This window comes from Opisthocomus hoazin, chromosome 9 (assembly GCF_030867145.1).
Source record: "Opisthocomus hoazin isolate bOpiHoa1 chromosome 9, bOpiHoa1.hap1, whole genome shotgun sequence".
Lineage (NCBI taxonomy): Eukaryota > Metazoa > Chordata > Aves > Opisthocomiformes > Opisthocomidae > Opisthocomus > Opisthocomus hoazin.
In genome coordinates, this window is record NC_134422.1 from 5,210,331 (window position 1) to 5,225,038 (window position 14,708).

The window sequence follows — 14,708 nt, forward strand, 5'->3', positions numbered from 1 at the left end:
GGATTAGTCCACTGAAACAAGAACCCAGTTTAAACTGTAGGGTTTCAAAGTCAAAGATGAGAAGCATTTGCTGGAAAAGGCAGAAGAAACCGGATAGTAATCTATACTGAGGATTTCTGATTGATTTTCTTTAACAGACTCCATCTTACATTAGCTATCACTGTCATTCATACTTAACTGTGGTGGGCAGTATAAAATACTTTCTTTTATGATATAATTCCCCATAACAACGAAATATGCAATAGTGATAATTAAGTAATAATGAGGTAATTAATAACTCAGTGACTAGCTCTCTATTTACTAGTATGCCTCATAAAGGAACACAAGCAATTGGAAACAATTAAAGATTATCCAAGCTCAAATAGATAACTTTTCCAGAGAGTTGTGTGTCAGTGAGCAGACCAATGAGTCACAGGTCACATCTATAATAATACATTATATTATATTGTAATATTCCCACATACTCTTCACGTAATGGGTAAGAACTACTCTTAAGTACTATAAAAATGATCACTTTTATGTAATTGTAAAGATTAATAAGTGAGCTAACTTCTCATGGTTCTATAATGACCCTGCTGTTCTAGTAGGTAAAGGAAAATTTAATGATCCTGTTCAGATATGATTAATATCTAACTTTTTCCTAACTAAAAATCTGGACTTGGTTCAATAAAAATGAATTAAGTGAACATGCACTGATTTCCCTGCCAAACGTTTATATGGAAGTTGGTTATGCCCGATTTAAAAATATGCTTTTTCAACCCAAATAGTAAACTCTGGAAGGATTTTGGAAAGAGAAGCAGAAATAAAACAAAGAATTAAGGAAACATTATATTGTAACTCATGGAAACAGGATATTCATATTCAGGAAAAATCCATTTTTTAAATAAGAACTAGTCACAGCCAGTTGTGATTTGGGTTGCAACACAATCTCCTACTATCAGTGGAAGTGACACAATTTGTTTCTGAATTTGGAATGTTTTGTTTGCAAAATGCCAATTTTATTCCTTCTTTGTTATTGAATCAGGTTTTTTTTAGGCTTTAAGAAAAGAGCATACCTATAGTAAAGGATGCAGAGAAACATGAGAGTATAAATCTGTCAAAACATAAGTTTAGTCCCTGTAATACAAGTATGAATGCTCCCACCTTCCATAAACAGCATGTTGCATTTTCTTTTTGTGAGCTTTTTTCACTCTCTGAAGCTGACTGCATTCCTGTTGCTGCAATAAAAATAAATGCCACAAACGTACAAGCTGTAGAGTGACAAAATTAACATTGCAGTAGGAAGCTTCGTATTTGCATATAGTTTTAATTTTTGCTTTCTGTTTTAATTGTTGTCATTGGTAATGCTGCTCTAATATACATTACTGCTTTATATTTCTTGGTTTTATTAAAAGTAATAAAACTGACCTATACATAATGCTAACTTTGTAATGTAATAATGCTCCCTAAATAGCATCCATTTGGCTTTGAACTTCACATCTAACAAAAATAAATGGGCTGGGAAGGGGAAAGAATTCAGACCTCATCAGGGCTAACAAAGAAAAGGAGTGATTTCCCACTTCTGCCGCTATAATTAGCCCCCTTATCACAGAAGCAACCCTACGTGGGTGAAGGACTCTGTTAGCTACAGCAGAATCCGACCCTTGACAGGTTTGGCTGAGCCAGTAAAACCTCTTGCTACATCCCGAGATGCGGTCTCCCAACCTATCGGCCTCTTCCCATGTTAGAAAGGAAGAGAGAAAAATCACACAGCCTCCTCTTCCAGCACCGCCTGTAGTTAGGTGGCCTTTTTCTAGGAACTCTAAGTGATGCTTTCAGCAAAATATATGTTTCTGGCTTTTTTTCCTCTTGCTATTATGCAGCTGAAGCTGTGCAAATACATGTGTTTGTGCCCTGGTAATCGTCCCTACCCTCTGCAGAGAAACAATAGCCTCAGCAAGGCAGTGTTTGCCACAGAAATATCCAGTTGTGTGTGGGGACAAACTTTAAACCCTCGAGCAAGCCCTGGGAAGAAGCTGTAGCCAGGGAAGGAGCAATCACCATGCAGAACCAGAAAGGGTTAAAGCTCCACTGACTTCTCCTGTACTTCCATCCCGTCTACCGGGAGAACAAAATGGGTTTCTACTGCTGTTTTTTTTCCCTCACACACATTGCACAGTCTTAATTATCTAATAAACTGCACTCAGAGATGATTCTGGAAGTTTTAGTAATTATTTCAGAATATTTACAAGCCATGCTTCAGGTTTTAAAATTTAGCCTTCTGAAGTAAAGAAAAGCGAGTGAAACGAGAAGAGCAACTTTGGGCGATTTTAAAGCACACGCACAGTCCTTGGCTAAATACTAGGTACAGGGAGCCTGACTTAAACTGCATCTTTTAAGAAACCAAAGCTGATTGCATATCCTAGATGACTCTGTAGCAAATGAAGGTAATGAAAAATATGATCCAGAGGTTATTATTTTTTTCTTGATTGGAAAAACATGAGGATGCATATTCCCAGACACTGTCCTGTGGTAGTTCCCCCGGGGAAGGGTGTGAGGGCTGTGGCATCCCGCAGTTATGCATCACCCTTTGGGAATAAAAAGGCCCATGGCTCCCTGTTGAAAGTGCAAGAGGAATTTAGGTAAGGAAAATATAATTATTTGAGTTGGCCGGTGGCCAGGGTGCTGGGGCTAAGACCCCGATCCTAACGAAGAGCGGAAAGGAATCCCAAGTCTGCTGTTTAATATGCATGACATGTCGGCTTTGCTGTCAACTTTTCCTTCCACCCCCTGCTTTTGTCCGCTTTTCCCACCTGTTGCAACTTGTCCTTATTCAGGCTGAAAGCTGGAATTGCGTTACCTCGGTGTCGCGTTGTGTCTGGCACAATGATGCCCTGATCCCCGACTACTCTTATTGAGACACTAAAGTGATCATGAATAGCAACAACACTGCACAGCCCATCAAGACTTTCCTTTTCACATACATATATATCTATATATATATATGTTTTTTAGATCTTGATGTTCTAGTTGTGGCACCTCTAAGCTAGAATTCAAGTATAGAGGAGATTTTTCAGGATCTGTCGCAGGGCTGCATGACTAACCACTGGGTTTTAAGTAAAGTGTTCTTGAAGATAAGAAAAATATGTGAGTAGAAACAATAAAAATAATGCAATTCAGTCTTATCAATACAGGCAGTTCCAGCTTTTATGTGGCAAACAAGGAGATCAAATTGCATTTATCTAATATCACAGATTTTTTAAATGTCTAAAATATTTAATTATTTTGCTTTGGCAACCTAAAGCTGAGGAACAGATTACTGTTCCCACTACATAAGGAAATAACTGACAACAATTAGTATTTATTCTTGTTGCTTTTGTAATAAAAATAGAATTCCATCACTTTCAAGGAAACCTAAAATATTAATAAGAAAGTGATGAACTGAGTAAATGTGACGCCATAAGGAAATGATGAAGAACCGGTTGGAAATATAGTGCTTTGGGAATGGATTGCATTATCAAGCTAGTGATTGTGCATTTTGACAAGAGCAGTCCTCAGATTGATACAGTAGCCAAAGGGCACTTTTCCTACTGTGAAGCCGTTTGTTTCCATCCGGAAAAAGAGGAGTAGAAGGGGAATTGATCTCCTCTGGCAATCAATAGTGACTCCAGCCCAGGCTCTTCCACAAGAGGTCACTCCTGAGTGACAATAATCCCACACGATGGCCAAAACGCAAACCACAAAACAACCAAGGACAGAAAAAGCAATGTTAAGCTTAGCGGAGAGCATGGAGTTGGTTTCATTGCCCACAACATGACTGTCCTGACAGCTCCTGTAGTCCCTACACACGGTGAGGTCTCTTGGTTTTTGGAGAGATGAATGATTTCTGGGAACCTTGTAATGCACAGATCCTTTCCCTACCTCCCATGTGCCACGATATGATCTTTACTTTCAGGTCAACCCAGGTGCCTGGTTTCATGTGGTGTAAAATTAATGCAGCAGACCACCTACCAGCAGACCCAATTATAATTGGTACTAATTAGAACGTTTTTTGGCAACCTTAGGAGAAAAAACCAAAAAACCTGCAGTCTGAATGATAAAAAATTTACTTGGAAATTATGAAGTCTGCCACTAATTTTAAAAATTATCTGTTTAGAACAACACTTATTCATTTAAAAAGGAGTAGTGCTGCAAGGCAGTTTCCTTGCACCAAATGTATACATCTAGAGGCGGAGAGTGCTATGGCAAAAAACTTGTTCTTTCTGACCCAGCATTAGCTGCCTAATTTAAAACAGCAAAATAGTTGGCATCGTAAAATAAAGAGTAATCTTTTTCCATGTATTTGAGAGCAGGATCACGGTTTTACATATTTTGCTAACGTTCCCCAAGGCCATCCTTGGTTTCTTCTCAGCTCAAGAAAAGTTCAATTAGAGCCTGAGCTGAATCCAGACTGGATGAGAAGCCACTGAAAAGCTGCGTGACCAAGACGACGGACACTCTGTGAACTTTGGAAATTGAGCCTGGCAGTTTGAGCCCAATTTTCAATGAAATCAGTGTCTACAGCTCAAAAAGCATAAATGAAAATTACCATTTGTCCTTGTAGTGTAAGCAGAAGCAATTAGGATTAAACATAAAAACCAAATTCCTGCTACTAAGTCTCTAGGGGCAGTCTCTCCAGTTTTAAATTAAAGAGTAAATTACTGAAATACTTTGGTTAGAATATACCTGCCCTTTACATACTTGTGTTGCTAAAAAGCCCCAACAACACAGTAGTACCAAGTGTAAAACTGGACATTTTTTCAGCCCATAAAATATAAAAAAGGTAAATACAAATCAGTCTGAACAGTCAGAAGATTTCATTAAACATTATCGGGGGTGCTGGTGGTCTGCTAACACTCATCATTTGCTCATCTTCCATGTTAAACTGGACGAGTTTTAAGGCATCTTTAAAAAAATCTCCTTTGTTTGGATTTTTCATTGGCAGCAGTCAATAGTATAAGAGCACTATAAAATTATAAAATCATTAAACTTTGTGAGAACTTTCTAAACACACTTGCAGATATTGCACATATCTTCTCTGTGCTCTGCAGTCAAACTGGACAATGAAACGACCACCTGTTAACTGCTAACAATGTGTCATTACCAGTTCTCATGCCTTTTTAAAGCAATTTTGGCTCTAGTTGCCGATAATTCTGGCTACGATACTTGTGTGAACATTAAGGGCACAGAAAGCCAAAGGCAGAAAACTGACAATACAGTTTGTGCTTAGACTACTAATAAGTAAGTGAATAATATGATTTTTCTAATTCCACATAATTGCTTGATCTCAGGGGGCCAAAAAAAAGTTCTGAATACATATTTTAGAAGCAATCCAATCTACGGTACTTAAATGCAAGCTTCGATTCAGTGAGATTTGACAGCAGATATTTTCACAATTTTTTAATAAACAGCCTTTAACAAAATGGAGGTTATTCAGGATTCTCTAAGATTTGAAAAGAAACGTAGACTTAAACTTCTGTCACTGCTCGTATTCACTTTTTCTGTTTTGTCTGAAAAATTATCATTTAAGAATATCAGAGAAATCTAAATAAATAAATAAATAAAAACTCCCGGAGTGCTGAGACAGTTTATGGGCATTTTGCTATTGGCTACATTAAGAGCAGAATTGGGCTCTCAAAACTTACCTTGATTTCAGTCTTTTTTTTCTTCTGCTGAGAAATGCAATGTAACACACAGTACAAAGATATTCGGACAAATTTTCACAAGCTACTTTCAGGCTACTTTATATTTTATGACAGAAAGAAGAACCGTTAAAATACCAAATCTGCACGATAATAGGAAAACAACAACAAAAAGCTTTGGTCTGTGAAAACAGACTATTTAATGAATCTCTGCGTTTGTGTATGTGTACGCGCGCACGCATGTGTGCATATATTTATGATTGTGTGGATAATTATCATTAAAAATAGCTCTGTTGGGTCTTTTTAACGCAACTCATTTCTTAACATCTAAGGCTTTGATCCTGCACGGAAATGCGTGCGGGCAAATTCCTACACAGCCCTTCAGTACCTATAGGTATCTCGTTCCAACATGCGAGTCTAAAGCTGTCGCAGCGCTTACATTAGAAGCAGCAAGTGAATCTCCCGTCAGACAAAGAAGAAAAACAAGAGAGGGGGTGAAATTAAAAAAAATGCTGAGTGAGTGATTCAGGGTCACCACCAGCTCCGGCGTCTACAGCCCACAATATCATGAGCATCTCGGCACAAACTGGAAAAGAAAAGTCTCAGTGGAGTAAAGCACATCCCTCCTACTTTTAGATCACTTTCTTTTCTAATAACACTGACAAAAATCAACCTCAATCCCTGGAATTTACCTTCTATAAAATTATAGATGTATCACTGATTGTCAGCTACAGAGGATATGTCAGGTCTTTCAGCAATTCAGTGTGTAAATATACAGCAGACAAAATTACTCTGGCAATTTGAGGTATTTTACTAAAATGGAAACAAAGCAACTGCAACAGACCATTAACACAGGAGTCATGTTGCTTATTTTTATAAATAAATGGCTTAAATAAACGTCTTTTCTCCTAAACAAATTTATTTTGCTTAGGAGAGAATGTCACCCTTTAAAAGTGTGGAGCTAGTAACTGTCTTTACTTAAATGCAAGTTATGTATATCAGCACAGAACACATTCTGCTCTAAAATTCTCGGTGATCTTTCTTACATTCTGTATGTAATAAAAATTATCTTACCCTGTAATGGCACAGTTATTTAAAAAGGAAACAAAAAAACCCCCAAAAAATCAGAAAAGAAAAAAGCCTTACTTAAAGATTTTCTGTGTTCAGGCTTTGGCTCTTTGGATTCTGTGTCTAAGCTATTCAGTAATTCGATGCTGGTGGATCTTCTGAGTTTATACTCCAAATTTCTCGATGTACAACTCCGTTCTTTTGGCTGGGAAAAGAATATATATATATATGTATATGCTTTTAATAAAATTGTTTTTTGTAAGAATGAAGCAAGAGATTACAGAATGCCAGTACAGAATCAGAAGCTAACAGACACACGCAGAGCAAACGATGCAGTGAGTATATAATTTAAAGAAAGTGTAATGCAAAATTTGTCATATGGCAGAGCTTTTACGGCCCTGACAGACTGATCTTAATTTCTGAGATAAATTCCCGTTTAAGTGAGGAAAACAAAGGGCCTACTTCTTTAGGCTTCAGAGACCAAAATTATTTCCACATTGCAGGCTACTTCCAAAGGATTGCAGAGGGGTTGTTCAAATTGCCTTTCTGCTTTAGGTAGCTGCAGTAAATGTTCCTGCAAACACAGTTGTTTCAAACGTCCTTACAAATTTGGGCTTGAATCCTGCTGGTCTAATCTTAGGAAAGAAGCGGAGACTTTTCTATTGCTCTAATCCGCTGGCATATAAAGGGACAATTAGGGACCATTAACAGAGAAAAGAAGGAAAAAAGAAAATAAAACTCAAGATGATATTTTGGTTAATCACACAGCCCTTTCCATGACATTCGGTCAGGTGAGGTTTAGCCATCCCCACGACCTGGAAAGCTGCAAGGCTTTACACACTCATTCAAACTTGTAAAACTGCAATAAATGACACGTATGGAAAGGTCACTGGGTGCTTCGTGGTGGCACCCTGTCCTGTGCACACAGCAAAGGCAAACCTTTGCTGGGACCAGCGCTGCCCTCGGGTACCCCCACCGTTTACAAGCTGTGCCCCACCAGCCTCTGCTGCCGTGCTTAGCTGCACGCTCAGAGCTGCTGAAGCTGCGATATTACCTGAGTTGCATTAAAAAAAATAATCCCTTCTATGAGACGTTTAGCTGGATAACATGGGGAAATAAAAAAAAAAAGAAGTGTTCTGAGTCTCCAAGGAAAACTCCACCCAAAAATCTTCAGTAGGATATCAATATCCTCACACACCCAATGAAACGCACAATATGAAGACATACATCATCAGATCAAACTTTCCTTGGCTGATTATAGCCTCAGGCTAATATAATGTTTGTAGCTCTTTAAGGAAGCAGTAGCCGTGTTCAGATTAACCCTTTCAAAGAGGCTGCCTCTGCCCACTCTGCCAATTCCATTGCAGCAAAACCTCTGAAAAATGCAAGATATGGGGATATTTTTCTCTCACCGTACTCAGCAGTGAACAAGCAAAAGCAGAACCCTCTGAAAAAATATGTTCTTGGATCAGACAGGGATGGGAAGAAGACATTTGGAATTTGTACTGAGAGTGGCAAAAAAGAAAGAAAAAGCTACAGCTGAATCTGGTTTGGTAATTAAAAACTGTTTTAATAAAATGCAGCCCTGCTTACTTCTAGTAGAAAACCCCCAGCCTTCCTGGGAGAATAACAGCAATCAGTTACAAAGGAATATTATTTGCTAGTGTTATTCTTGTGAATAAGTAATACAAAAATTCATAAAAGGCTCAAATGTATTAATAGTTCTATTGAAGATTATATACTGTAGGCTGCATAAACAGAAAATGCAAAAATTCATTAGTTATTAAGTGCTTGTGTGCTTTTACAACCCTCAGCAAACCAATGCCCTTGTTATTTCAGAGAAATAAATGTAGCGTTCCGTTTTGAGGAAGGAATCAAATGACATTTTTGTTCAACAACCTTGTTTATCTGACATTTTTTAGTACATTTGCATACGTATTTTTATATCCTTCAGAGAAAGGAATGTCTAGCTAGCTGCTGACTGCCTAAAACCTGTAGAGATGCCTAAGCAAATGAAGTTGAAGTTGCTATATCTTAATTAATAAAGGTAACAGCCAAAACAAATACATACCAATCTGTCAATTGCATTTTTGATAGCGTGGAACCAATCCAATATGAGAAAGTCGATATCCGACTGGAGGAGGAACTCATTTCCTGACACTGTCGTGATCTGGGGAGGGCATGGGCACAGACAGGTAAGTAAAGCACACACCGGACAGATGATTTTCTTCTATTTTCTCTCCTACGCACCCAAATGCTTCGCCTTTGTACCAAGAATTCTCTCCTGGAGTGCTGAGCTACTGAGGAGTTTTAAACCTCTGTCTGAAAACCATTTTGAATATGTCACAACAAACGAGATATTGTTTCAGCAATGCAACCACCAAACACAAATAGTGCAAAAATAAAGGGAATATGACAAAAGCCAAGAAAAGCCAAGAAACTCAGAGTTACAAGACACAGTTCAAACGTAAATCAAAGTACCCTGAAAAGAAATTAATGCAATATGAGAATTAATTCCTGCTCTTTTCAGTTTCCGTCTCTATTTTGATATACTTATTTTAATATCTGGTATCTCCATTCTTGAATTTACACATTTATTATCTACCTGTGATTCCAGAGTCCACTTCCAAGCATTTTGGTAAAATTAATAATGTCACTCTTTTTCACATTAAAAAAAAATTACCATCAAAGATGGCTGTAGCAGAGTAATTAGGAGCCCATTTATCATTAAAAAAAATCCCCAGTTTGTCTGAATAGAAGTCGATTTACATTTTTGACCCACTCACTGGGAATATCTATCAAAAGAGTATTCACTCCCCTGATAATGCTGTTTCACTGCTTAACAATATTTCGTGGAAATATGCATGCATACCCTGTTGGTCTGAACTTCTGTAAACCACCATGATAATAACGATACATCACTGTTTTTTTACATATATCTCTTTCCAACAGAGCAGATCTTCAGGTATTTTAAACAGCAGGTCGAAATAACCATTTTACAGATGGCAAAACTGAGGCACCAAGCTGTGCAGTGTTTTGCCCCAGGATTATTCAGCAGATCCCCGTTGCACAGGGCCATGGAGCACGATCGAGGGCACAGCAGTTCCACAGTCTGCAGACAAGTGAATGGAGGGTTACATCTCCAGCATGTTTTGCAAGAGGTAGGAGCTCATCCTGCCTGTGCTCCAAACCAGCTCAGCTCCTGTCAGCTCTGAAACAAAAGGTTTTTAGTTTTCTCATTTTTTCTATTGCTAAGAGTTGTTTGTTCAAAACTCGGTAGCATCCGCACATGGGCATCGCACGCTCAGGTTTCAGTGTTTTGGGGATGCAGGTTTAGTATGCACATTGGGATTCTCTTTGGGGTAAGGACCAAAACCTTTTCAGGTATTTCTCAGGGAACGGATGAACACAGTGGACAGCAGAGAATTCTCTCTGACCAAAGCAGAGCGAAGCTGTTAAGACCTGGCGCAGCCTGTTAAAGTAAATCCATTAATCCAAAGTGCTATAGTTTCTCTGAGTCTGCCCCGTGTCAAGAGTTTTTACTAAAGCATAAAAGCAACAACAAATCCTCACCAGCCTGGATACTCTGCATCTTTCTTAAAACTGAAACACTACTAAGCAAAAAAAAAAAGAAAAAAAAGGACAAAGTAGCTTAATGTCTGGTTAATTTTTCTATAACCCTCCCGTTATTGAGAAAATGCCTGTAAGGAAGGTTTCCAAAATCATCAGCATTAAGGAAAATCCCATCAGCGCAGTTCCAGCAGAGACATCCTGTGAGAGCGCTGCGGAGAATGTGGGAATAGTCCCCCAGCACGGGCTAGGAGGCTGCCCGGCTGCAGATGTTCTTCCCGTCCCGTCCCATCCACACCCATCAGGAGCGGACCTCCAGCCACCCCATTGTTCCCTGTACGCATGCCAGAGTTATTTACTGGAGACATCTTCATTCCCTTATTAGTCCCCAGCCTTAATGCTAATCACTACTCACACACTCACAATTCTCTCTACGAAAAGAAAAAAATAAAGTCAAAATTCAACTTAAGGTGATCAGTTGAAAGAGCTGACCGCTAGTTCTGTACCCAGCTCATGCAGCAAAGTTTGGGTTCGAAATGTGTTATATTATATCACAATTTATTAATGTATACATGGAGATATGAATTAGACTAAACACAGGCAACAATTCAATCTTATGCCTCTCTCCAAGTATAAACAAATCATTATTAAAATTATAAAATGGAATAACATTTTCAAAGTAAAAGCAACATACATAATTAGATTTACTGTATTTTGAAGGCTTAAAAAGGATACAACACAGTTCAGTCTTCCGTTCAGTAAATTCAGGCTTTATTAAAATCTAAGTATTCAGCACCGCATAAAAGTTTGCACTGTATGATATGCAAAAGAGATACTCCATTGCTAACACAACCAAAGAAAAATACATGCTGAAAGTTTCTTTGTCTGAATGTGTTATTTTGACAATCATAGATTATCAGTGTTTTACGAGCAAATCTGTAAAATCAGATCATAGAATGGAGAGAAGAGAGTTAATTTAAAAAATACTTTCTGTAAGATATAGTTCAAGTCCTTTTCTTTCTTTCCTCAGACTAATCTTCAGAGTAACTAGACAGTTTCAAGAAGACTACTACTGCTCTCTACAGTTTAAATGCATCCACTCCTTAATTACAGGCAGTAATTGACTTTGTTCTGCTCCATTCCAGTCATTCACAGGAAAGCAGTTCCAAAGGCTTTGACTGGTAAATCCCATTTAATGTGCAGGTTTCCTATCCCACTTTTATATATTACCTCCTTAGGATTTCTGATAAATGATTCTTGGAAGGGATTGTTAAACCATATTTGCACTTTGAACAATTGAATTTTCAACACCCTTGGGAAAAGACATCAGTAAAGAATGCTAGCTTTGACTAAACCTTGTGATTGAACTATTTATGATCACAGCCCTAAATGATGTATAACTAACAACAAGCATAAATTGTTCAATATTAAGGCATGCTAACACACCGTCCCTGTATCAGGCTCTGCTGAAATAAACAGAGGGACCAGAGAAACAAAAGAAAGACAAATTGGAGGGAAAAAAAAAAAGAAGAAAAAAAATGTAGTGCTCTAGATAGAGCTGCCAGTCTCCATTGTGCCAGGTACTTCACTTATTTAAACATTTCCTGAAATCCCTCTCTCTTTGTCATCATTTTTGCAAAGACTACAGTCTGGAATTAGCATTACCTTACCAGGCAGAATTATGATGCTGCTGTCAGCTATAAATACCCAGAAAGAATGACAACTGACATTAACCCTCTTATTTGCAAAGGGTGTGCCCTTCAGGTTGCTTATAGAGGAGCCAGGGCACCTAGATTCTCCTTTTTTGCTGTAGTGCCTTGGAAAAATCACTTCAAAGGCTGAGTCCACTCGCATGGTGGTTTTACAACGAACTGTGGTACAGTCCTGCTGTTAAGCATTGATCCTCTGAAAATATCAGCTCACCGCAGGTAAACGTGTGTTAAATTCAATACACTGCTGGGCTGCCAACAAAGTGTGGGAAGGGAGGGGGGGCAGGTGTGAAACACTTTTTATTATATTCTACTTGTGGCTTATTAAAGATTTCTCTTGTCACCTTATAAAGCTGCAAATGGAAGGGTGAGGTTCTTTTGCATGTCACCATAATGACATACCGAGGTTGTGTTCAACAATATCCGATGTTATTAAACAAAAAGACGCCTATATAGCTTCAGGAAACAAGGGATACTATCTAATTAATATCATTACCATTTTATAATACATAAATATACCTGGGATCCTATGCAGGGTCAGCAGTTCCTAAAAATACTACAAATCATATGTTTTTTCCTGTGCTGTGTTCTGCTCTGGGGTGAGCTATTGCACCATGCATGGCTGTGCTCCTCCAGCACTTCCAAACCTTTAGAGACCACCTGAATCGCCTCTTAGAACATGTCTCGGAAGATATTGCCTTTCACGGTATATCTACACCAAAGGAAAACAGGAGGTAAAAGCCAGAAAAATGCCATGGGATAATCTCAGGATTCTTTGTCCATAGGCTTCCTGCAAACTTTGGTCTGGGGACTAGTGCACTGCTGTGGAAAAAAAACCTCTCCTTCGTGGTATCCCTCTAGTTCTTTACCAATATACATTTCTATAGATACATTTGTCTCTTACATTTATTTTAGCTGCAGAACAGGGATGGAGGCAATTTTAGCAATCCTACTGATAGGCACTCTATGGAGATATGGAAAAGGGTGATAAATTCACAGAGCAAAACAAAAATACAAAACAGTATTATTGATTCACTCACTTCAAAGCGTACTTATGCATCTCTGGTGGCTATAGCTATTATTTGCAGTGATGAACTATTTTCAGACAATGCCAAGAACAAACTTTAATACAGGAAGTGAAGAATCCTATGGGGAGGGAGAAATGCAGCAAAAACCCCTTCACAGTCCCTACCCTGCAGCAAAAGGGAAGAGAGCGAGCAGCTCAGGAAGCGTATGGCTCATGGATAGCTCACGTATGGCCACCAAGAAACCACCACACAGTTCTTATTTCAGCCATCTACTGCAACAAGTCATTGTTCTACTCCCTCTGAACGTGGGACATCTGGAAAATATGCAGGAGCATTAGGGTAAAGCTCCACATAACTTACCCCCATGCTGCAGTGTTGGATTATCAGACACTTCTGGACCATGGAAACCCCACCAGATGCTAATCCAGTGCAGAATTCAGTGCAGAAAACCTAAATTTTGATGTCACCTGGGACTCCCACAGCTTGTGGTGAACACTAAGTGATTTAAACTTGGATTGACAGATACCTCTGCGTGCAGAAATTCAATAAAATGTGTTCCTCTTGTTGCACTGTGCATTGGGATTGCTGCCCTTGATATGTGTAGGAAAAAAAGGAAATGTGAGTCGCTGGAGCATTTCTAGCTCAAAAACTAACACTCTTCCCCCTTCCCACTACTGCCTTCATCTCACCTTGCTCTCTCACAAGGTTTTGGGTTTTTTTCTGATCATGTTAATCATCCTGATTCCCATAATGAAAAGGAATCTAGAATTTTTCCTCTCTTTTCCTGAGGTATTTTTTGCAGGATGGAAATTAGCCACCTAACCCACGTAACACAGGACATACCACTCTCCATCTGCATGGCAGCCACCAGGGCTGGGGAAGGAAAGGTGCGAAGAGAGTCAAAAACAAATAAAAAAAAAAAAAGAAAGAAGGAAGACCAGAAATTTTCTCTCTCTCTTTCAAAATATTCTTTAAAAAAATAAAAAAGAATTTCATTAGAATATAATGTAGCTTGAGAATAAATACATAAAACACAGATACTCATGTGTCCACACCCACAGTAGAAGTAGAATTAATTAAATTTGGGAGACACTATGTTCCTTAGTGGTTTAATTAACTGGATTTGAATTAAACAGGGACAGAGACATGTAAGTTTTTAAAAACATGTCAAAAGTCTAACTGTGTTGCTGGAAGTTGATCTTAAATTCTTTCTCACAGATAATCCAGTCTCTTGGCCATGTTTATGCTGAATGAGTGAGCACCAGAAAGGATAAATAAAATATCTCTCTCTGTTGTGCTGCAGTGAGCTGAGAGTCTAACATTCAAGAAATGCAAATAAAAGAAAAGGTTCAGTATTGAGCTGCATTATATCCATACTGCACCACATATCCATTATATGATTTGGCCTATCAAACAGAGGTAGTCATGGTTATGCTGATAGTTAATTACTTAAAGAACTCTAAGATGTTTATGACTACCAAAGAAATTTCATTATCAAGCAGATTGTCTGTCTCATGTTACAGTCTGGCTTTACCAATCTTGCAGTCCTTTGGATGTCGAGCAAAGTTAACATTGAAGTGATGGGGAAATATCAGCTTGAAAGAAAAGGTCTTCAACCAATCTTTCAAAAAAAATGATATTTGTTAAAAAATTTTGTGAGAAAGTATCTGCCT

The 14,708-nt window shown here is 38.4% G+C and overlaps 1 protein-coding gene across 2 annotated transcripts in view; it reads right to left on the minus strand.

Moving 5' to 3' along the window:
* ARHGAP15 (Rho GTPase activating protein 15) overlaps positions 1–14,708 on the minus strand; it is a 338,370-nt gene that overhangs the window by 156,787 nt on the left and 166,875 nt on the right. For both annotated transcript variants that reach the window (XM_009935173.2, XM_075430956.1), the window contains exons 8-9: positions 8,800–8,898; positions 6,807–6,933 (exon numbers count right to left, since the gene is read on the minus strand). In XM_009935173.2, coding sequence (XP_009933475.1) covers positions 6,807–6,933; positions 8,800–8,898 — 226 coding nt within the window. The remainder of the gene's footprint in view (positions 1–6,806; positions 6,934–8,799; positions 8,899–14,708) is intronic.